The 25,380-nt window shown below is 43.1% G+C and overlaps 1 protein-coding gene across 2 annotated transcripts in view; it reads right to left on the bottom strand.

Annotated features, from left to right (window-relative positions):
* ZCCHC7 (zinc finger CCHC-type containing 7) overlaps window positions 1-25,380 on the bottom strand; it is a 115,996-nt gene that overhangs the window by 89,830 nt on the left and 786 nt on the right. For both annotated transcript variants that reach the window (XM_054810661.1, XM_054810662.1), the window contains exons 2-4: window positions 25,201-25,240; window positions 22,448-22,563; window positions 18,395-19,090 (exon numbers count right to left, since the gene is read on the bottom strand). In XM_054810661.1, the coding sequence (XP_054666636.1) occupies window positions 18,395-19,067 (673 nt within the window). In that variant the 5' untranslated portion in view covers window positions 19,068-19,090; window positions 22,448-22,563; window positions 25,201-25,240. The remainder of the gene's footprint in view (window positions 1-18,394; window positions 19,091-22,447; window positions 22,564-25,200; window positions 25,241-25,380) is intronic.

Raw genomic sequence — 25,380 nt, 5'->3', positions numbered from 1 at the left:
CCAGTGCTAGTGTCAGCATTAAGACATTCAATACCACCTCATAAATTCACACAATTCAGAAGATTCCCTTTCATAAGCCATGGAAAATAACCTATGCCTGCAAAACGGCATTTAACAGTTGTTTTCCTTTCTTCTTCTTCGGTGTGATACCTAACATACCCTTTAAGGACACTGAGTCCACTATACTGCCGGTTGCTTTCTAGCCCTCACCATAGTTTTCAAAATGTATGAATAATTTAAAAATACACTGACAGTATTCTAATTAAATAACAATTTGACTGTATCTTTCAAACTGTGACATGTACCACCAAAAATGTTATCTGTGTAATTCCAAAGATGAGTTCCTCGTTATTTGAAATTATGTCAAGGGATTACTTTGGGGTTAGGGAGGTAGGTATAGGGCAGAAAGGCAAAGAAGAGTAATTTGAGCACTCAAAGATGGAAATGAAGAGCTTTTGGCAAGATGACCAGAGGCCATTTGCTGTGCTTTGGATGACAGTGCAACTCGCTGGTTGAACTTGGAAGAGGTGAATAAATGTTTAATCAGAAATAGTAGGGAAAAAAAGAGCACACTAGAGCAATTGGCAGTAACATTTTGCCTGCTTTAGGATCAAAAATAAGTATTCCACTTTTGGGATGGGACAACAAGACTGACCACATCCCGCCATGCCAGCCAGCCGTCCTACAGCCATACTGCTGTTTCTGTTGTGCCAAGCTCTAGCACATGATGAAAGAGGCACAACTTGTTATAGTCAGACAGTTCAATCTAAGACTCATGTCTAGAGAAATGTAATTAAAATAGGACAGCTGTACAAAGCATTTGTTGGAAAGCAGTACCCAATGAACTTTGGCAACCGAAGAGCATGCTGCTTAGAGGATCCACCGCTGGCAGAGGAGCATCCTGAGAAAAGACGCTGTTCGGACAACGTTCAGTACAGTGTGCCTGTCCTTGCTGGCCCACAGAATACTTCGTCAGTGAAAAGGAACTACGCTAAGCAAGCCTACTATCAACACATTTACACATACAATACAAGGAAGCGCACGAGTTCGACGTTAAGGGAGATCCATGGCCTCGATCACCATTTTGCACCTCTTGCCACGCACGACGACGTTTACCCTGAGTTGTCTTTAAAGCAGCCTTGGCTTTTCGTACGGACGATGATGATCACCGACTGATACGGTAAGAATCCAACCAACACACTGGTTAATGTGCCACCCTTCCGAAATGCACTGAAGCAACAGTAATCTCGCTTTAAAGGAAGTCAAAGAGAGGACTGAACACTATGTAAGTGGGCAGTAAATTGCAAATGAGAACGTGAACCGTGGCAGGAATTCAGCCCAGCCGGACGGCGCGTTTACAAACCCCCCTGTGTCCAAGGGATGAGAGCATACGTGTACAGGACTGCCCCCGACAGCCAGTCCCTGTTTCTTTGGTACCTAAAGCAGATTCCCCTCCATCACTTACACGTGCCTCCGCCTTATAATTTCTCATCTGGCAGTGGCCTTAAACACTCAGACTTGGTACATCCCGCTACTGTTAAATGCAAAGCACAGAAATCTGCAAGAAAAATCAAGCTGCTTACACAGCCAAACAACAACTTTTCTTATTCTTTCCTTCCCTCGGATTGTTGATTTATCTTCAAACACAAAGATAAAGCGCGGCAGTACCAAAATGAAGGAAACAGTTGTCCTGATACCACACGTTAACACTAAAACATCTTTCCAAAGGTAAATCTTGTAACTGCACTAAAAAAGACTGAAAAATTAAATTTCTCCAATATAGAGTAGAAATATTATAAATTCAGTCATTTTTCACTTTTCAAAATAACTTGTGCCAAAATCTATGTGGACTATTCATTAATTTATTACTTGTTACAAAAAAAAAAACCAAAACCAAAACAAAACAACAAAAAAGGAAAGTGAGAGTCTTCTGTTAAAGACAGAAGTCACCATTAGTATGGTTTTTTACAGCTTGCAGTCAAATAAACACTTTTTTCTGCTTCCTTCCAACTTATTTATAGTTTTTAAAAGATAATTGTATATTTTAAGGAATCTCTCAAAAAAAAAAAACCCAACAACAAAACCAGGAGTTAAACCTAAGAAGAAATAGCAAATGTTAATTTAAAAGCAATGCTTTAGTAGCTGCCATGCAGTGACACTGTGATTCCTGTAAAGCTTTTACCAGAGAACCATCTTGAAGAGTGTCAGAACTACCTCTGAAGGGGCAGCTTTCCACAGACAAGTGTAAAGGTGAAAAAATCCAAGAGGCGGCTATGCCAGCTGTGGCTAACCCCTACCTATACACATCCTGTAACAACATTTGCTACATAAACTCATCTTTCTGCCTCAGAAAACAAGAATGATATAAAATTGGAAATCATATATCTCCATTTTTGCTGGTTTAAGAAGATTATTTAAATGCAAGAAGCTTATTATTTTGCAAATTAATTTCATCTGGTTTTCTGGCACATTTCAGCCATTGATATTTGGGTCCAGGATAGAATGCAGCTGAACTTACCAGTGCTAATATTTTATTAGCAGTCTCTGGCATTAACAACTTAGCCCAACTGTGGGTTTTGCAGGGTTTTTGTAATTGTTATTAGCGATTTTGTGTTTAAATTTCAGAAATAACTAATAAGTATCTCTTCACAGATACTCCATCCAAAATGTTTTAACACTTGTGTAATTAGAGGTATTATATATGCACAAATGTAACGATCTTGCTGTAAATAGAGGGATGAGTTTTGTTAAATAAGATTTGTGTGTACAGAGTTGAAATGCATACAGGTAGCATAATTGTTTCTTGAAAGATACAATGAAAGTTTATTTTGAAGTTCTATGTTTATACTACATTTGTATAAAAATTACAGAAATTGCTGTACTAACTATGTGTTCAAGAAAAAAAAAAGTCTTCAGAAAACTCAGTGCTAAAATGTAAATGAGCAAGTACCATGTCTTTCTGGTAGGCTGTAAGATAAGCCATTCCACCCTTTTTCCTGATGTCTCTTTCAGACCACTCCCCTCTCGGGGGAAAATACAAGGGGAAAATAACCTTAACTTCTGAATTAAGAACGTATTCTTAAACCACTGATGGTTTCATACCTATTGCCTCCAGACTACCCTGCACCGTTCTTCTCCCCTCTGGTGAAGTGCGGTGCCTAGGACACAATGCATTCTGCATGAATCACTGAGAGAAGAGCAATATTAGTGATTTTAATTACTGTGATAACACATAAAATACCACTGAAAACATTGTACTGTATTACTGTTCTTGTTCCACTACTTATAAGGTATAATAGAAAATAGAGGACTAACTGTATTTTTATCACAAAAACTTACATTCCACTGCTTAGAGCAAAAAGCTGAAAAATCATGGGTTTTTAATCTGGAAGCATATGTGGAGTCTGGATGCCTGTACTACACAACTGAATACAGAGGTTCAGCACTGTCACCTGTATACTAATTTGATTAACCAAGTCACTAGTCAACTGTTTTCAACCCTAAGCAATGGTAGTATTTATGCTCAGATCACTTGTCGTAATTTTTGCTCACTGACCCACACTGATATTGGTCAGTAATTAAAACTTAGAATTTTAAGTGTGGGGGCAGGTGAAGAGAGTCTGATACTGACTCCTTGATGTCATTTTGATTTTTCTTCCTTTCTCCTCCTGTCCTTTTTTTCTTTTCCTTGATGCGAATTGTTTGAGCAGACTCTGATTTTTCACTCATTGCAGACAGCATTGTGTCCTATGTGGCATTTCATTTTATTAATAAACTCCAAAATTACAATAATAGAGGTAAATTTTGGAAAACGAACTGAAAAGAACTTGCTGACTGTCTAAATTTCACATTCAGACTGGAAGAGCATTTTTTATTCTTCTCTTCATCCTTGAATTAGTTGACATTAAGAGTAACTGTCATGTTTTCCTCATGGATGGTAAGTATACCATTTAAAAATTAAACAACTAACTAGAATGAAAAGAACCGTTCATTTCCTTTAGAACAGGATAGCCACTTAGATCTCAGTTACTTCCCAGCCTGATTTATCCTGGAAACTTCTGATGAGCCCACTGTGGTCAGTCCCATCAGAAGGAGATGGCAGAAGGCAGATCCAAATCAGGGTGGCTGTAACACTTAATGCTGCCATCGCTAACACCAGAAGTCAGTGATCCTGTCCTGCTTCTCCTTTTCATTTCGAGTGGCACACCCACAAAGTTAAAATCAACATAATTACCTAAGAGAAGATGAATTATAAATAATGGCTTGCTTACACTGGTGAACCTTAAAAACATAAAACCTCACAATTCTATTGCAGCACATTTCCCACTGTTTGCAGCAGGAAAGCAGCACACTGTTTTTGGTACCTACGCTGTGCTCACACTGCTGTTTGCAATGAAGTTCTGCATGGGAACACGTACAATTTCACAGTAAGGACATTTAGGTTTTGCTGTGCAATGCTGGGCACCTGAGCAGCAGCGCTGCCTGGCAAGGCTGCTGACGTTATAGCCCACCTGAGCTGGGAAGCTGTCCTGTTTCCCTCACATATTAACCTTCTCAGAGAAACTACAGAAAAAGAACACTAGATCAGAATTAAAAGCTGTTCGTGCGGCTGTATCGTTTCTGAACTATTGACAAGGATTTTTTGGTGTCTTTTTCATTTATGTCTATTTTATGAGCAGATGTCCTCTCTTAAGACACAAAGTGGAATGGCGACATATGAACATCAAATGAGAAATGGTCTCAGTTTTACTGATTAAAAAAATCAGATATTTGCCAAATTAAAAAGAAAGGTTTAAATGAAGTTATCCTTATTAGCCAATACATTTTCAGCTTTTTTCACAACACTATAAAGACTACAAAACATGTCTTTTGAGAAGAATTCCAAACCCAAAGAGCCTGCTTGCTCCTTCAAACTGCTACAGATTTTTAGCTTCACAAAGCAACTCAACATTAGTCAAGCTCTGAAATTTAAAAAAAGAAAAAAAAAAAACAAAGGAGGGGAGAGGATGACTTTGAAGGTGCATTCTCTGTGATGATGAATATGGGATACTAAACAAACCAACTGACTAGGCTTTAAATTAACTAAATGCATTAGATATAAGTAACTTGCAGGCTTAAAAATAGTTACCAACACAAGTACCACTACCCTAATCATAAAGGCAGTCACTCTAATTCCAAAGGCAGTCCTACCTTCCTCTCTGTATGAACACAGCCTCAGGTCCAAGTGACTATTGCTGGATGCTAACTGCTTCCCACCCTGTGACAAAGCATTAGGTGGTTAGCAGACAGCTGCCAAGCCTTCTCAGCCTGCATTTATTTCCCTTTTCAGTGCTAAGACAACATGGGCTGGAAAGCAGTTACAGCTGCTTTTTTTCCATTTTGAAGCAATTGTGTTTCACTGCCTCACCCTATACCTGGAACATTTTCATGGGTTCTTTCCAATTATTCAAGTCTACTGGAGAATGATTTTCAAATGTGTATCATCCATACGAGGGAAAGCATTTTTCAGCTATCGTCCTTTACAGAGTGCACACGTGTATGCCATAAAAAAATTACATCACTGACACACGTCATAAAAGTGTCATTCGTATTTAAAAACATACCACACTTTGAACACGGAGGCTAAGATATATAACGTGCAAACTTCTCATTTAAGACCTCCGAGAAAGAGAGATTAAATAAAGAGGGGTTTTGTAATGTTGCTGTTTTCTGAAGTTGGTAACTTGATGATCATTTTCAACAAAAGGTAATTTTTAAGGTAAATCACGCACCACTTGGGTTCAGAACTGCCTATTAGTCACGCTGCTCCTACCCCACAAACTGTAAAAGCAAAACAGGAGACAAAAGCACGCCGGGTCCTAGAAACATCTCCTCTGACTCCTCCGCAAACGCGGTCAAACAGTGAAAAAACATTACAAGGAGAGAAAAAAATCATCATGAACCTCTCCGATGAGAAACTAATTGCTCCTGAGTACCCCACGCCTTACATTCAACCCCAATGATCATCAGGCACAGGCAGCAGTACCGCACTGTCTCTCCAGCCGCTGCGCTGGCAGCGGGGCGGCCCCGGCCCTGCCCGGGGGCTCACGGGCTCCTGCCCTGGCCGGGGTCCGCTCCTGCCCTGCCCGGGGGCTGACGGGCTCCTGCCCTGGCCGGGGTCCGCTCCCGCCCCCGCCGCCCCGGGCACCCGCCGGCAGCGCTGCCGCCGAGCGGCCCCGGCCCCGGCCGCGTCCAGCAGCCACGGGCGAACGCGAGCGGCAGGGCTGGAGGGCAACCGGGCAGGGGCAGGCAGGGACGGACACGGGCACCCCACGGGCCTCCCTCCAGAGCCGCCGCCGGGCCGGCTCCGGGGCAGCGGCCGGAGGGTCCCGCCGGGGGGGAGGCGGGCGGAGGCGAGAAGCGCCGGCGGGAGCTGGGAGCTGCAGCTCGTCCCCCGCGCCGTGCCCCGTGGTGCTTGTGCAGCTTGGCTGCAGGAACCCGAAACAAAACACAACGAACTGTGAGCCGCCGTTAAATCGCTCCGGGTTTAGAGAAACTACAAGTAACACAGCGTCGCTCCACCTGCACGAGGCTGCTGCTCAAGAAGGAAAAAAAAAAAAACCAAATCAACTACCCTAAAAACGAAAAACACAAGTGAATGCCTGATGCCTGGCTTTTGGGCTTCGTTTTTGACAAACGGGTATAGCACAAGAACATTTTAAGTATTCGTTATATCTACAAATCTGAAAGCTTCCAAAAGATTTTTTTAAAAAGAAGGGTACGTTGAAAATTAAGTAAGATAAAATTGTACAAACAAACGAAAACAAAGGTCAGCACGGACATATTTCAGAAGAACACAGGGAATAAACTGTCTTCATCGTCAACTCACAAAAACCCCACAGAACAACTCGTGGGGGATGTACAACATAAGTCATAGATCTACCACAGATGCCAACCGAATCGTCCCTCTGCTCTGACTGCTGACACTGATTTCTTAAAGGGATCCTCTTCTGTGGCATTTTAAAGTTTATGCCAAAACAAAGTTATAATCATTAAAACTCTGATGAGAAAATCCCTCTAGAGCATGCCCACTCGGCTGTAGTTGCAGAAGCATCAGAAGTACCGTTAACACGATACAGAAACTGTATGTCCCAAAGAGGAGCCTCCGGGAATAGTTTTGTGCTGTGCTGTCGCACGCGAAGCCTCTCGCACAGGCTTCAGCCATCTGGGGAACGAAGGAAGACTGGAAACGCTGCTGCCCCTCTCAGAGACATATTTTGGAACATTAGAGAAATCTGTGTTCAGAGTTGGCAACTTTTTTCACTTTAGGTCTGTCTGTAAAGCTGCATGCCAGTCATCTCACATGAACAGAACGCAAATGGAAAAGCTGCACATACACGTCTATAAATATACATGCAGATACATACATGTGCATATGCTTACACGTGTGTGTATGTACGTTGTTATACACAGCTACAGGCAGTCCCGAGCCGGCATTAGCGCGAAGGGCGCGAGCCCACACTTTTCAGAGCTGCGGCCGGAGCCCCCCACGGTTCGGGGGGAGGGGGAAATCCCCAGACCTCTGCAGCTAAAGTTTTAAACGCACAAGACACAGTTACCGACTTAGTGGCTTACCTTCAGGCAGTGTCTAGACTGGGAAGTACGTACAACCTTAACGCAATTACACAGAGGCTGTAAAACACTGTTTCGCTGCCTCCGCTTTAAAAGGGCAGAGAAAACTCTGGTGTTTCACCATGCACAGAGAGTTTCAAAAAGAGACCGAAAAAAGCATCTGGCAGCCTCCCCCCCTCATCCCCCCCCCCCCCCCCCCCCCCCGCCCCTCTCACTCTCTGGTTGTTGGGGTTTTAAAGGAGTTGATGGAGGAAGATTTATCAAGTGCTGAGGATGCCTGGCCAGGACCTTGCTGTTTCTGGTGCTTCAGGGCTGAGGAAGGACGAGCACGCCACAACAGCCCGTGCAACATGATGCAACCACAGCAAAGTGCAGATAAATCTACCCACTTTGAGCAAAGAATTGCTTTGCAACTGTCGCCAAAATCTGCTATATCCAATAGGCCTCCTCAGTGATTGAGTATATTCCCCTCACCTACACTTCAAAAGTGGTCAAAAGGAAGAAAAACAACGGACACTGTAAAATCAAACCTGACACTGTACAAAGACAGCAAAGGAACTCACAGAATTAACACCAAACTGGTGACAAAATGTATCTTGGCAGCCAGTTCTATGCATATAATTTTCTACAGCGCGTGGGTGATGGCTTTACTGCTCTGCAATGTAAGCCATACATCGCCATATCCACCACAAGAAGTCCAGCTCAATAAACCTTTTATTTTCTTATTTTCTCACTTCTAACGATGTCATTATCTCCCAAGACATATTCAAGATACTTGGCACTGTTGCATACAATGTAAAATTGGAGGCATTTGCAAGAGTATCAGTGGAAAAACAGACAGACATAACCACCTTCATAGCGAGTGCGCAAAGGCTGAACCTGCAGATGGGAAACCTTCCTGGTGCTAAAAATTTTCACATAGAAATAAACAGCTTAAAGCTAAATTCCACTACTGCAAAAACTGCCACATTCGTGGGCAACGCCGCCATTAATCAGACACCCTCAGCAGAGGAGCTGGGCGATGGGCTGCTCATACGACCTCCCGCGAGGTCCTCAGCGGCACCCTCGGCTCTCTGGCACCCTCACCGGCACCGCAGAGGGGAGCGCTGTGCCCGTGCGGAGAGCTTCCTGGGACAGCCAGGGCGCTGCCAGCATCGGGCACCCGGGCAGGTTCCGGTGGCAAAAACCTCCCCCATCCAGAGTTTCTCTGGAGATTTGAGGAGTTACTTCAATTTACATGTGGAGATCGGAAACTGCCTCAGCTCTGGGGGGGACAACGCGGCCGATGAACGGAGCAGAAGCCAGCGCAGGACTGCGCCCAGCCTGGAATGCACGGACAGCAGCTCGGGGCTGGGAGCACCAACACGCGCCCACTTCTTGCCTGCGGACACCGCAGTTGGTGCCCAGTAAAAGCTGCTGGAGGAGCATTGTTACGTGTAAAACAGAGTCACGAAAGGCATAGAATACTGAGCAGTAAGAATACTGGCAATACAAATCGTGTACCTTAACAGAGCATAAAGACAACTATTATAATCATCCCAAGGCTCGTTAGCTTGTATTACAGATTATATATATATATATACCTGCATATGCACAGATATGACAATAGTCTAAGGATCTACTCCCATCTCTCCTCAAGATTAAAAAACGAAAAGAGCCACGGATTCCAGCTGTCACAGGATTCATGGTCACTGTGGTGGTGTCACAGCGTTACGTTTTCTGTGCTCTTCAGTAAAAAACCTACAGACCACCTAACGTGCTGCATGCGTGCCGATTTTGACAAGACGGCAGTTCAACCCGCTTGCAGTTCAAACCTTCACAGCGAATCCCGTCCGTACCAGAAGGAAACGGGGTGAGTTCTCTGCGGTGAAAAGGCCCCAATCTCTCTAGAATCGTGCCTCTTACAGCCTAAGGGCTCACAAAATGAAGTGTGCGCCATCCTTCTACATTCCTCTGAATGTCAATTTTGCCCACAGCTTTGAAGCACAAAACCACTTCCACTAGGTGCTACTATAAACAGGAAGACACATAACAGAGCATTTAACAAGCCATTTTATTCCTCCTGACAGTCCTTCTCCAGACTTTTATTGTTTTAAAATTCATTAATATAAACTCTTTTTTTCCTGTGCTTATTCCACACACATATCTGCATGATTTACATTGCTTTGTAGCCCAACTCAAACTTTATTTTTTCCCTTTCTAAACCCTCAAGTCCTTTGTCTTCAGTATATTCTCTACTGCATTTTTAATTACTTAAAAATCTTGAACTTCTCCTTCAGAAGGATTAAATCAGTTTCCCCTCAGTGTTCAAAAAATTCAATTGCAATACGAGAATTTTTCCACACCTGTAAGAAACTCAAAGAAATGGGGACAAGGAAGAAAGATCAAACTGATGACAGAAGTGGAAAAAAAATTCCCCTTATAACAAACAACAGAACAGCAAAACGAGAAAAAAAGTGGAAAAAGTCACTCAGAGTATATGACCATGTAAGCATGGGCACTCTTGCAGAAAACCTAGTCAGCAATCCAAAGCCATGGGAAATTTAAATTAGAGCTAAGGTCCACAATAGCAGAGAAATCTGTACAGATAAAAGGGCCTGCTCAGGTTGCAGGTGTACTTAGTCTACATCTCTTCAGATTTGCAAAGGAACTTTATTAGTTTTATTAATTTTTTTTTCTTAAATAATCAAGAGATTTGAGTGTATCCACATTACACAGTAAAGAAGATTAAGTTTTTTTCTTTAATCAAAATATCCATATGCATGTGCTATATCTTCCAAATGGTGGGTGGATTCCCACTGCTTATTACTGCTCCGGGGTGCATTCTGCTATAGTAACTCATGCACAAAACCACTCCTACTATATTTAAGTAACGTTCAGGTTCTAGCAAACACAAGCAGGAAGAAAACCCCTGAAATCGTAGGAAAAGCCCGAGCGTTCAGCAGGGCGCAGTTCTGAGGAAAGCATGCTGGTAAGGGGTTTCAGTGATGCATACACAAACACCGAACTGGGTGACATCAGCCTCCACTTCACACGCAGCCGGCGGGACCTGGCACCACCGCGTCGGTTTGTCCTTCTGAGGGGGAGCAAGCGCGCAGCCCCCAGCCCCCAGGCTCTGCTCAGGAGGGATGTGACCGGGGGCCACGGGCAGGGCTGCGGCCATCAGGGAACCAGCTGGTAATTCCACAAAAGTAGCACCCATCTCTGCACAGACATGAAATAAATAAAATAGCTCTGCTCTGTGTGTGTATTGGCATACTGCACACCGGGTAAACAATCCCACTTTTGGGACAGCAGTGGGCTCTCGGCAGGGCCCCAGCGTGGCCACGGGCACAGCCAGGGCAGGACCGAGGACCACGGGCTCCCACCCCCATCTGGGAGACCCTCCATCCCTGAGCTTCGCAGCAGGCGACGGACAGTGCGGTCCCACGTGTCTGGCTTACCATCACTCCCAGTACAGGCTGCTCCCAGACAAACGTTAATTTTACACCCAGATGCCTTTCCCGCCTGCGGTTCCGTCGGCCGACCCCTCCCGGAGGGGATGCCGTGCTGCGGGTGGCAGGGCAGCCTCACTGGGGGCCGAGGCGACCCCTCGGAGGGGACGCGGAGCCACCAGCGTCGTGACATGGCCACAGCCACTACGTGCAGCATCCCACCAGCCTCCCCAGCCTCAAGAGGAGGCAGCAGTGAGCGGAGCGCCGCCGTCTGCGTGCGGCAGCGTGCCGAGAGCTGCCACGCAGAACGGCCAAGAGATAAACCCTGGCTTTTCTGGGGTTTGGTTTTACATCGAAACTCGTACATGGACCACATCAGTAAGTCCTGCTGCTTTTGAGAAATGCCATTGATGCCATTAGGTATCAATGATAAAAATATTTTAATTGCTAAACTAATTTTCACCAAGAAATCTTTTTTTACTTTTGAAAGCAACCCTTGCAGAAATTTAATTCAGCAATTCCACAACTTAGGAATCCAAAAAAGTACAGGGAAGTATGGCTCTTTAAATAGTTTTTCTGTGGCCTAACAAAATGAAAAATTTATTGTAGACATTTTTGTAGAAAAATTAAGTTGGTGCTACAAATATCAAGACTCTGGAACAAAAACATACTGTATCTTGCAAAGGTTGTGTTCAAAATTCCCTGTCAAGGGAAGAGGTAAATTAAAGGAGAAAAGCACAACTTACTGTACTTTTTTGTCATTTTAGAAATAAGCTTGCACCTTTTCACCATTTAAAAATACACTGAGGGATTTGAATAAGAGCACAGAGAGAAAAAAAAATACAGAAGTAGTCAGATTTTTGAATAGTTTCTGTAGTACTGCACAGAGTTAAGAGAAAATTAAGTCATACATCTAGAAGAAGCCATTTAAAATACTGGTAGTTAACAAAGTGTATTTCCTTTTTGAGCACGGTTGACAGAGATAAAACAATAAGCTAAATTTATCAGAGACTGCTATTTATATTTTGACTCCATATGCTGCAGTTACTGCTGCCGAATAGAAAACTCCTTCCCACAATATTTTTTAGGGAAGAGGCGAAATTAAAATGCTTTCAAATTCCTTTTTTTTTTAGGCATTCTTTTTTTTTATGATTTGAGACACTAAATGCTCAAATCCTTTTCTTTTTTCCTTTTTCATTTTACAGATGTACTTTTATTATGGTTTCTTTGACTAAACGAGAGACTTGATTACTAAGGATAAAAATCAATGCATAGAAAGACCTGTAGACCTGGAAAACAAGATGGGAATGGATGCCAAAATGGAAAGCCAAAAAAAACCTGCTTTGGAAACACTAGCTCACACTTTATGTTCACTATTTCTTTTTTTGCAGGGCAGCTTTACAGGACAGCAAGAGCAAAAGTGGACATAAAATCCTGTGCCTCAAGTGAAATAATTTACCCCTTGAATGCTGGCTTCCTTTTTTAACTACTGTCAACACCAAAGTTTAAAAATACTCGTTTTTTACTAAACTCCAGAAGTCAATCTGTTAGGAAACACAAAAATTACTTCATCTATTCAGATAGCTAGAAGATCACGTGATAAACAGATTTAAAAATATCTTGTAACACCCCATAAGCCTCAGCTGAGTTTTGTGATTTCTGCTCTTCGTTTGTCTGGGGTTACCACCAGAGCCAAAGCTACACCAAGTACGGCTTCTGCACAGCCGTGGAACAAGATGCTTCAATGAAAGCACAGTGGTACAGAGCCTCTTGGTGCCGCAGGGCTGGAGGGAGCTCCAGGTAAACAGGTACTGCACCCAAACAGAAGCTCAGCTGGTCCCTGGTCTGGGGGCTGCTGCTGGTGGTGGGAGGGACCCCCGGGGACCCCCCGAGAGCAGCCACGCCGAGCAGCACACAGAGGAATCGCTCAAACTGTCGCATGCCGTGTCACTGCCTGCAAGTGTCAGGAAAATGTGGCCAGAGCTGCGACGAGGCTGCACCACGGCTTCCGACGAGGCTGCGGAGCAATGACCATGAAGGGCGTTTGAACGTAACCCTCGTTACTAGGGTGGACCGATATCCAGTGGCTGTTACTTTAAAAGCAACTTCTTGTGCCAGAAGTAGTATCTCTAGTGACCCTCTTGTAAAAGCCTTGCTACCGTGTTAATAAGAAAAAAATCAGAACAGAGAAGGAAACAACCATTCTCTCTCTGGGAAACCAGCAGGGTACGCATGGGCTGTTATATAAAAACTTTGGATTCAAAAACAACCATACGCACCGCACTCCGCAAACCTGCCAAGCCCAGAGAGCGACTGCAGCAGCCCATTGTCTCCAAGGAAGGTACTGGGTGGGCAAAGGATGAAACAAGGATAAGATAAAATTGTTTTTTGTACCCCTTAGTGGCCGGACATCAATGCTGCAGCTTTGAAAGCTGTCTTTCCAAAAGCCGTGAGGGGGAAAAAAAAAAAAAGGCAGAAATTAGGATTGCAGCTATACATGGGAGAGGAAATATGTTAAAGGGAAGCTTTTAATGAAAGAATGGATGAAAGACTTCCAACTACAGGAGATTAATGTTCTTATCATATATACTGTTATTGCAAAGTGGAGGAAAGGGGTGGGAGGGGAAAACCCTCCTTCAAAGACCTGGAAGCTCTCCGACACTAAAAATGAATTCAGTACATTTAGTACACGCTACAGTTTGTAATGATTCTCTTTGCACACTTTCTTCTGGACTCTAAGTGTTTAAAAAAATCAGGTAAATCATATCAAAGACCTAGATTTGCTGAATTACCAATTTTTTAAATGCCACGTGAAGCGGGTAGGACCCTTTTTTGTAAAGTAACAAGCAGCAGCAGCAGCAGCATGCACTTTTCCAAATGCCATGCAAGGAAACCCACAGATGACCAGGTGGGGACAAGTAACACACACAGGTATGCGGTCTTGTCTTTCAGCTCGGCCGACCGTCTGTAATTCAAGTGCCTGCTTCGCTTCCAAGCTACGCACAATCTCCCCACAGAAAAACAAAGTCAGAGTACGGAGGGACAGAGTCACTACAGACACGGTGCCTTCCCTGATATTCCTCTGTGCGATGCAAGAAAGCCAGAGCCCATCTTCATATCCCAGACATGAAAGGTTGCCCATCAACTGTATTTGCTGAGAGACCAACCAGATGCATGACAAAAACTTGGATTTTACAGAAATATGGGGACAAACACAGTTTTGCTGAATGTGGTATTAGACAAGCAAAAACAAGAAGTGGAAGGCATCTAAAGCTGTTTGGAAAGGGGACAGAAAGGGAGGAAAAGTTTTCAGCTGTGTACTGAACAGCAGTGTTTGCAGACCAGCCATAACTTTCAAGATGTCAACTGAAGGCAGAAGGTACAGGTGAATCTTGATTTGCCATCAGGAGCCAGAGCTCCTTTCCCAAGGCAAAGGGATATCTCGTTCTGTCACAGCAGACGGTGGTGACTGAAGCTAGAAGGCCACCTGGGGAGAAAACTCTCTGCACTGGAGGTATCAAGAAAGTGTTATTTGTTTATACAGAATATTAAAAATAATAGGGCTGTTAGACAAGAGCAGGGCAAGCAAGTAAGATGTAGAAGAATTTACGGAATAAGGAGATATGCCTAATTCCTTTCCTTGAGGAATCATTTCTGACTCCAGTGGAACCTCATCATCTCTATTTCTGGGGCTCAGACATGAAAACAGACTCAACAATTGACTGACGCCACCGGCTACTCTCATAGTATTGCTCATGTTTCAGTTCCCTTTTTAATGTGAAGCAAACTGGATGCTAGACACACCACGACACTGTCATGGGAGGTCTATCCCGTTTACAATCACAGGCGGTTTTGAGAGAGAAGGGAAAGGGCAAGGCTTCACCAGTCACTACACTCCACATCCATCCTTACTGATACTGCAAGCTCTAAACCAGTAATTTATATACTTTGCAGCCACCTAAATACTTGATCTCGTTCTTTAGAAACCCTGAAAACAGAACTGTGCATGTCTCAAAATAATTTAAATGAATTAGCAGAGAATATCTTTGAGGGGATAATCTGCCAAAACACATATTTTTTAAAAGCATTTCTTCCGTCGGATTTAAAATGTTTATGTTTACGTTTCAGCAAAGGAGTCCTTTATAGGCTATAGAACTGGAGATACAATGCTGCATAAGCTCAATAAACAAATTATAGTTACATTAGGAAGATTTATGGCTTTTGTCCCCTAAAACTATTTTGATGCTGTTTCGGCTCTCCATTACATACACACATACATACACCATCGATTCATTTTAAGCCTGTGTCTTTGCATCCCCATCACCATACGTACTGGAAATAGAGCAGCTGAACCAAACTTTCACACGCCGGAGCTACCTGAATAACATTCACTGGAACCTGGGACGCGGTCGAGAACCGGGGTGTGACGGAGCCCAGCCCTGCAGTACCCTCTGCACCTCAGGTCCATGCCTGCGTCGGGCCGCTGCTCTGCCCAGCGTGTACCGCAGAGTCAAACGGGCCATCACGAACTTGTTCACAGTCGGAAGAAACACAAAAGGTTAGGGCTTTCTGCAAAGTTGTAAATACGTAGAAAGGCAACAGCTAAAATGGACAGAAATGCGCATGGACAACTAGCACCTGCTCCCCCACGGCTCCGCATGCTGGATGCACCTTCCGTACGTCCCACACCTCCAGGCATGAGACTGCTGTTGGCAAAACCACTACTGATGTGAGGCAAGGCACAAGAAGGGGTTTTGAGGAGGTTCTGACGTAGCTTTGAGAACAAAAATCAGAGTAGAGCAGTTATATTTATGAGCCTCTTGTGTGACTGTCTTTGACTTCCCGTTCGAGCAGCTCAAAAAATGTTTACATTGCGTACATTAAATGAAACAATCTTAGTTCTGAAGAGTATGACAAGTTTATACAGCACAGGAAGATTCTGCTCCCCTTACCTGCTTTGAATGTGGTTTGCTTATTGTCAACATCTATAAACGTATATATGAATAAGAAACATTACTACATTTGTTACAAAAACATACCATAAGTTAGCAAAACTGTTTCCTGATATTAACCTCCTGTACTGATTTTTAAAAGCCCCTCTTGGTTAGCACTGGCGCACCTTTGTTAGAAGAGCACAAAGAATGAAGACATGAATTTTCATTTTCATGTTACACCTAGTAAGCATAATCATTCCAATAAATTAATTACAGAATGTTTCCCAAAATGGGTACATGTAATTTTCAAATATGTTTAAAGTCTCAACCACTGTTTAAACATTTTTCTATGTTCTGGGATTTTTTTGTAATCTTTAGTGCTACCATCAGCAATTTTGGTACGTAAATCCAAGGAGACACACAGAGTAAACTGAACAAAAGAAACCTAAGTCCAGGTCATTTGCCTGCCCAGCAGTTATGAGAAAAATAGATGCTACCCAGAAAATGCATTAACTGTGCTATGCACAGACTGCATTGCTGGTACAGCAGTCACCACATGGCACCAAACATTTGCTCCCCAACAGGCAGAGTAATTTAAGAAAAAAACAAGCTAATTAGCTCCAGTTGCATACAAAAGGACAGGATATGAAAATATAAGAAGAAAGGTATTAATGAAATTTAGTAACTTTAAGCTAAGTCTTAGAAACTGCATTGTAAAAGATTTATAGGGAGAAAAAAATTACAACAATTCCAAATACAATGTGGTTCTCTGGGTTTCTGGCATGGCAACTGAACACTCTGCCACTCTTCTGGCATTGCACTGGGAACAGGGAAAGCATTTCTTAAATCTCTGAGGCCTGGGCAACCACACTGGCATCTTTAACCAACCATCTGAGATCAAGGGCACACTACAGTCTGTTTAGCAAGAGACTATGGATAGCTATGCAAAAACATACACAAGCAAAACTCTAACCAAAAAGCTATTGAATGTTTATGGGCAAGAAACAAGGGTTTTACCAGAAAAGAGGGCAAAGACAAATTCTCAGCTCTCCTCTCTCAAGCAGCTGAGTAGCAGCATGTGAACAGCAGCACTGTTTACACAGCTATCCCGAGGAAAAGCCTCGCTGCTATCAGCCTGCAGATCAGTGCTGCAGAACATTTCATTTCCCTGCACCCAAACCCACTTCATTTACATGTGCACCAAGTAAAATTATGGTATACTTTTTTTTTTTTAATGGGGAGAAAGAAAAAAAGAAAAAGTTTTGCAAGGGTCCCCAGTGCTGCAGCAGATCCGGACAGCCTTGCCACCGCAGCAGCGCTTCTGCAGGGAGTGTTTTCTCTTGGACTGGCAGGGGACGCTGTTCGGGAAATGATCTTTGTGCTTCGGGAAACCGGTGGGCAAGAAAAAAGCATGGCTGATTTTCTAAGACAGTTTTCAGCTGCTGGTGACGAGGTATGTATTACATAGTATGATTATTACAAACACGTATCTAAAATCTGTAGCACTAACCATCATATTTACTAACTTTCTGCATAGTAACATCAAAGAATGTTTTGCAAAATACCAAAATGTTAGATGTTAGTCTTAGCGGTTGGGCATCTCTCTGAGTTATTCAGTGCAGAATCCATACAAGAAGTTACAGTAAATTTTAGATCAAGCTGCCAGACTCCTGAAGGAGCGGCTACAGAATCTGCTTCTGGAAGGGGAACCAGCCCAGCAGGTCTCCTCTCCGTTCCTTGCCGTCTCCTGTCACAGTTCACCCCTTTCCTGAGTGGTAACTTCTCTGGAACAGCATACAGCAAAGCCGTAACAAGCACTGGTGTCTGCTCCACCGAGGGGCAATGAGGCAAGGCAGACGGGCAGGGGGCAGAAGTCTCATTGCACGACACGAGGAATGACCGTGCTCCCTGGGTTATCAGCACTGATTACTTTCCTACCCTGCAGCACTTTTCAGCAAACTTTTTATTGTTACGCAGTTCCTACCTCTGATTTTCTTTATGTCGTTAGTCCTCAAACTGTTTTTTTTCCTACTTACTTTGTTTAACAATAAGAGACTGTTGTATTCCCTCTTTATTTCACCCTCCTGCCCCCTGCTCCCCTGCAACTTCTTATACGCTCTTAGAAGTACAAAATATACGGGAAAGTTGGAAAGTTCACAACATGAATCGCTCTGAAATTACTTCTAAGTCTCTACCAACAAAAATGCTGTCTTTCCATATATGACACTACTGAAATAATGATATTGAAATGGTATAAATGAATGGCTATTTCCTTCATCATAGTTTGGCACCCCTCGTTATGCACTCCAATTTGCTTTCTGTTTATCTTTCTTTTCAAACATTGACATCAGTATCATTGTGGACAGATCCTCCCACATACAGAAGAATAAAGAAGCTATTAAAAAAAGTACTAACCTTCACAGCCCTCAAGGTTCAACATTATATCTTCATCTCTGTCATCTGCACCGGCTCCCAAAAGCATCCAACTCTCGACATTATCACTTTCAGATATCAAGCTCTCGTCCTCTGAGCTATCATCTATTACCAACACATCTTGGATGGCATGAGCTCCAGCAGAACCAACTGGGTTAAGCTTCCCACTAGTGCTTTTCCTTTGCCTTAAAATGTCTGTGCCTGATCCAGCAGGACACAGGGTATTACATCCAGCAGCACTGGCATGATTTGGTGTGGAAGATACTGGATGGTTACGTGTTTTACCTCGAGCTAAAGAGCTTGTTGACTTCTTTGCTTTGCTTTTGTAAACACTGTCTTCATCTGGTGTATCAGACAAGATGATGATCTCAGGATCATCTGGAAGCTGAGCACCACGATCAATGAAATCAGTGATTTTCTTGTCTTCATACTGTTTCTCAGTAGGAACTGAACTGTGACCCGTGACTCCTGCAACATCAGCTTCTTCATCCATTTCCAGCGTGCTGATTTCTCCAAGATTTTGGGAATAGTGGATCTGGCTGTAAAGATGAAATTCCACCTCACTATCGACACTCTGCTCACTGGATGACTCCTCATGATAAAGTTCATCTTCACAGACTTCAGTATCGTCAGCGTTTTCATATCCAACAAACATTCTGGAAAGTGAATAGTCTGTATCTGCAAAAAATGAAAGGTTCTATCAGAATGGTCGTAAATGTATGCCCCAAACCATCTTTCAAATGATACCTCTGGTCTTCCCAAAATTGCTAAGGTTAGTCATACAGCTCTGTGTACAAAGATAAAACTGAACAGACTTAACAGCTACAATAATCAATGCTAAAATCCATAATAGCAAAAGCTATTTCAGGGTGCATCTGGTTTAATCTTTACTACTACTTTAACCTCAACTACTTTGGCTTCTGAAAGTTGCACTTAATGTGCTCTCAGCTTCCACAGCTCCTCTCCATCCTGAGTTCCAAACCAGGGTACCTGCATGGATCGGGAGCCAAATGAGTGTCTGAATCTGAGTTTCGATCATTCCACCAGTATCAATTCTGGGTACTTTGCAACTTGTTTTACTAAGCAACATACGTACCTGAAAGGGCAGGGAAAGAACGTTCAGCAATATTTGACAGAAATAACTTGCAGCCCATCTACACCTGGGCTGCAGAGCCACCTGAACTGGCACTTCAGCATTTAATCCTATGACAAGAAGTGCTAGGGCTATGATACAGTAGCACCCAGACACGCTCTGCACAAGCTCAGGTCTGAAGGTAGCATAAAAAAAAGCTTAGTAAAGGTAGTATACAAATCTGCAGCCTTCATACAAACTAGTGTGTCACATTGTCCCATCGACATTTACAAACTGAGTTCAAATGCCATGAAAATGCAACTACAGTGCTTTTAGACCCAAGGAAGACACACCTGCAAACTCAGCTGCCCAGCTCAACATTAGCTACGACATCTCTGTGCTGCTACCAGTTAAGCAATAATTACCTACAACCCTTAATGGTGGTGGATCTAGGACTAAAGCCTCAATTTCCCTTCTCATGTACTCAGCAATACTGCTTTTTAAACAAATAGCTGTAAGAGCTGGCTGATGGGACAAAGTGCACCCTCAGCAAGTTTGCAGATGATGCAAAATTGGGAGGAGTGGTTGATAGACCAGATGGTTGTGCTGGCATTCAGAGGTACCTCAACAGGCTGGAGAAGTGGGCAGAGAGGATCCTCATGAAGGTCAACCCAGGTAAATGCCAAGTCCTGCACCTGGGAAGGAGACAGGCTGGGGACCCGCTGCCTGGAAAGCAGGCTTGCAAAAAAGGATTTGGGGATGAGACAAGTTTACCACAAGCCAGTACACTTCTGGGACAAAAGTCATCCTGGGCTCCTCGAGATCATCACCAGCAGGGTTAGGGAGGTTATCCCTTCGCTCTAGTCAGCGCTCATGGGACCACATCTGGCATGCTGGTACAGCTCTGGGCTTGCCAGTACTAGAAAAGATGGATGTCCTGGGGCGAGCGCGGCAAAGGGCCACTAAAACGATTAAGGGGTTGGAACATCTGTCACATAAGGCCAGGCTTGTCAGCTGGGACTGCTCATCCTCGAGAAGAGGAGGCTCAGGGGGATCTTATCAATGTACATAAACACCTGATGGGGGGCAGTGAATAACACAGAGCCAAGCTCTTCCAAGTAGTGTCCAGCAACATGACGAGAGGCAACAGACACAAAAAGTAAAATACAGGAAATTCCACATAAACATAAGAAAAGGCCCTTTTTTACTCTGCTGCCCAGAAAGTCTGTGGAGCTTCCATCCATGAAGATTTTCAAAACCAAGCTGGACATGGCCCTGAGCAAACTGCTGTAGGTCACCCTGCTTGGAGTCAAGGGAGTTGGATGAGACAATCACCAAAGGTCCCTTCCAACCCTAACTATCCTGTGATCCCCACCCAACGGCAAGTGTCTCTAGAGTTCACTGCCTACTCCCCAGCAAGATTGGAAATCCAGAGACGTTCCGAAGGTACTTTGCCTAATTCACAGGACACCTTATTTCATTTACATGACCACATCATGCATGGAAGAGAGGAAAGGGAATACTTCTCTGAAAAGTCTATCTTTATTTCTGTGTTACAGTTAGTCCTAGGGAAGCCAGCGAGCTTTAGACATGAAACTGTCAGATGGAGTTCAGTTTTTTAGTTGTGGAAGGAAGTTGCATGGTATTGTTTAAACCCACATATTGATAGACAAGAATGAAAATTTAGATTCAGGAGCTTTGTACAGAAGTAATTTGTGCGATGATGGTATTTGAAGAACCCAAAGGCTCTTATTATTACAGCTTTCTGTGCACACCCGGCAAGAGTCCTTCCCTGATCATAACAGCTTTGACTTCATTTGTATTCCTGTTATACCAGAAGTCAAACTAAAGAGGAAAACACTTTTCCACAAAAATAAACAAAGCAAACCCACATAAAACATGAGCACACAAGCAGGAAAATACAATGCCTACTGACAATCCATATGCTGTACTCTTTCCTGCTTAGGCTTCCAGCAGATCAGCATACATCACTCAATCTCACCTGCACAGCTAAAGAAGTCACTTCAGTCATTGCCAGCTGAGATGACATCCAAAGACCATCAGAACTGTACCAGCCATGCACATGCTCAGCTCCACTATTTCCCAATACACTCAAGTTGGTTTCTAACCTACAAATACAGTCCTAAAACTTAACAAGTGGAGGTTACAGAATCTGTTTTAAAAGCTCTGCTATCCACATGGTGACTGTAACCTCCTGGAAACTTTTACACCTGCCAACACAGAACTTTGCTTAGCAGCACAATGCATGCAGCAATAACCTGAGAATAATGTGGACATATCTGTATCTGCTAGACTCTGCCTCTCTCATCCGGGTACCTAGGCAAATATAATATCTATTATGCCAAATAAAATATGAAAGAATCAGAACTTGGTAGTAACAGACACAATAAACCTATTTTATACCAGTATTTAGGCTTGGAAACCATAGATAGGAGGAAAAAAGTAAAACACTGGTCACCTGAATGGTTTTGAGTAGTAAAAAAATAAGGCAGAAAAGCATCTGACAGACCAAATGAAGCACTCAAACACTTCTCTCGACTTTGCACGGGTTGACCCTTTCAAACAGGTCTCAGCCTGTTCCCATTCATGGGGTGAGAATAAAAGCAGAGCTGGCTCCAATCAAGCACGTTTACAATATTAATCAGTGGTTACAGGACATGAGAAAAGAGACCTTTGGAAACATAGGAAGTTAAAGAATCCCCCTGAAGCATGCTGCAATTTTAGTGATACTTGAAAAGCCAACTTAATTCAAGCGCTCTTTCCCTCCCCTTCTGTCACCCACTGGGTAGAGTTATGCAAAGGAAGTACAAGACCATTGCTGAAAATGTGCAGCTAAACAAGAATGCTGGATCATGAGTGTCAAAGAGCACCCAAGGAGCTGCCTCATGGGCACTTCATGACAAAGACAAGAGTAAAAAGAGGCAGCATGGCACTACACTTACTCTGATCTATCCTCCCTAGAAGTTCAGGTCAAACAACGGCTCCTCCTCCTCTCAGGTCCACGCACGACTGGAACGACAAAGGGCTCTTCCTCTTGGTCAGCATGTATGGCATGCCACTGGGAGACAAGAAACATCAAACATCAGCATCACAATGCAGTCTGAAGATATCAAGTTCCACTGTTCACCATCCTCAAACTCAGGCAATAGCTATGCCCCACTTCTTCATCACAGAGTGAGAAAGTCCTGTTTCAGGTGTCTGGCACAGACAAAACCACTGCCTCTAGGCAAGGGAAGAGGAGCTTGACCAAGTTTTGCCGTTTTTCAGATTGCCAAAGTGAAGCAGTGTCTTACTCTAATAATTCTGATGCTCAAACAGAGAAAGACATATCTGACTGCTAGCCTTCAGCAATTTAGATTTCCTTTCACCAGTGAAAGGTTTAGACTATGGGCAGTCGTCCTTTTTGCTACCAGCTAGACTGTGAGAAACACATCCCTGATGTCTGAAGCGCGAAAGCCACATTAAAAATAAAAGCCCTGCACAGACTAGCCAACTTGGTACAAAATACAGGCTGCGGAGAGCATAACACACTGATGCACCACAATTTGGAACTCATCTGCCTTTTTAAAAAAAAAAAAACAAACCCAAACCATCAAACTCTAGGCCACGGGAGAACCCTGTTCCTTCATCAAGAGGAATCCCATTCCTACCTGAACCCAGAGCACAACTTTCCTCAGAAGTACCTGACTGCCTCTCTGGTAGGCCCCAAGTAAGAACGGTTCAGGTTAAGGGTGACATGTTAAAACGAAATTACAAAATCACAGCTATCTGAATTTCTTTTAACCATTTCCGAACACAAGTCCAGATGGCTATAGTTAGAAATGGCAGGGGATAATTTGCCAGCACTGTTTCATCTAGTCCATTAAAAACCCCAACATCCTCCACTTCATAAAGTAACAAAAGTTGACAGCAACACACTGCAGTCAGAAGGGAGATGCTGACGGTGACTTGCAGGCAGGGAGAAAAAGCACAAACAAGTTAATCAGAACACCCACAGCAATTTTCAAGTTGAGTGCAGGCAGCTACTTCCTCAGCCAAAATTCCGAAGCAGTTTGGGACACTCAGGTGTAAGATATGGGCAGAAGGGGCTTTGCATAAGTGGCAGTAAGATGCCCAGGTCAGTCCTTTCCATGCCATTCCTGCTTCACATACCTTGTCTCTCCCTACCAACTCCTCCTTTCCTGTGCTTAACTTCATTACTTCTGCTGCTCTTACTTTTTCAACTCCTAAAATCTTTCAGAACTCACACAGTAACCTTTTTCCCTCTTCCCATTGCCATTTGCAATATGCATTCTGCTTAACTTCCAATGCTGAGATTTCGTAAAAGGAAAATCTCTCAAACGAACAAATAAAAAATTGCAAAAAAGATTACTTTTTCATCCTTTGCAAATATGACTTTCCAGACAAGTGTACTATTCCTACCACAAATCATCAGTGAAATCCAAGTATTTCCTTATTTTTCTCGCTCTCTGCCTGATCTTTGCCGTAATGTCAAATCTAACACTTTACAGCAAAGGCTGCATTGAAAATAACAGCAACGAATGTATTCTTTGCTGTCTCAGAACGTAAAGACAAGGCATAGCCCTATCATCAGACTGTTACAGATAGGAACAACAATAAAATGGAAAAGGAAGAACTGTTGAGGAAATTACCAACAACTTTCTAAAACTTTCTCAATCTGATTGTTACTTTCTGTACATCAGAGACATCAACAGACTTTATAGCTGTGTGCAGACTACACCTTTTCTCAGTTTTTTCTTTAGTCATACTTGTGATAAACTAACTGCCTAGTACTTTAGACTGCTAAGATACTGCACAGGTACAATCAACATGAAATTGATAGAGAACTGAGATGTTCAAATGCAGTTAAATGAAACCTTTTGTTTCAGCTGCTGTAACTGCTTTTGTACTCTTCAGCAGAAGTTGCGTACCTCTTTTTTGGGAGAGATAAGCAATCAAAATTATTAATTGTTATGAAGTGCAGCACCAAAATGAAAATCACATCTTTGTTCTTCTTGCTACCCTAAAAAAGTATGCAAATGTCAAATCTGAATGTTGTTTTTTTAAAAAAAAAAACCCAACAATATAAGTTTCTTATCAGAGGTGAATGTGAAGAGAGTTTTTTGCTTCACCTGTATTGCGTTTCTGTACCAAACATAACACAGATCTTATTTTGGCTTACGGGAACACCCAAGCTGCACTCAAAGCAAGTGAGAAAGAAACGATTTTCATTTGCCACCCAGGGTGAGATGTGCAGCCATTAGACGACGAGAGCAGCTCCCTGCTCCAACATGCTCAAACAAGAGCAGAAATGCCCTCACAGCGACACGTGTAAATGCATCATGAGGTAGATTCCAGGGCAGCCCCCCTCTTGGTCTTCATGAAGCAAACCCTGACAAGTACAGTCTGCGCCTATCGTCTCAGCTTCAAGTAACCAAGAAAAAGGTAGACAGCACCACAAAGCTGATCTAGTGCTGATGTTTGCTAGTAGTTATTTTTGGCTAAACTTTGTCACTCATTTCTTCCAAGGATAACTTGTGTTGCTCAATGCTGAGATGTAAAAATTCTTATGTCGATGTGCTATGTGTTTAAGAAAATGTTTCTTTTCTATACTTTCTTTAAACACAGTGCAAATAAGTGTAAAGAAGAACAGCTTTGGAGAAGAGGTAAATGTTTTTCTAGTGACAAGCTATACCTTCAGGAGATCACAGGAATCTATCTTCCACACACAGACCCTGGAAAATAACAAAACATTTGAAGTTCACTTCAAGCCTTTTGGAAGATTTTCCCCCCTTAGCAATTTTCAGAGTTGTGTTTTACAGTAACTGTGCAAACACCCTCAAATTAACAGATTTGCTTTTCCTTAGATCAAGGC

The sequence above is a fragment of the Grus americana genome, chromosome Z (assembly GCF_028858705.1).
Source record: "Grus americana isolate bGruAme1 chromosome Z, bGruAme1.mat, whole genome shotgun sequence".
Taxonomy (NCBI): Eukaryota; Metazoa; Chordata; class Aves; order Gruiformes; family Gruidae; genus Grus; species Grus americana.
This window is presented reverse-complemented; position numbering and strand designations above follow the sequence as displayed.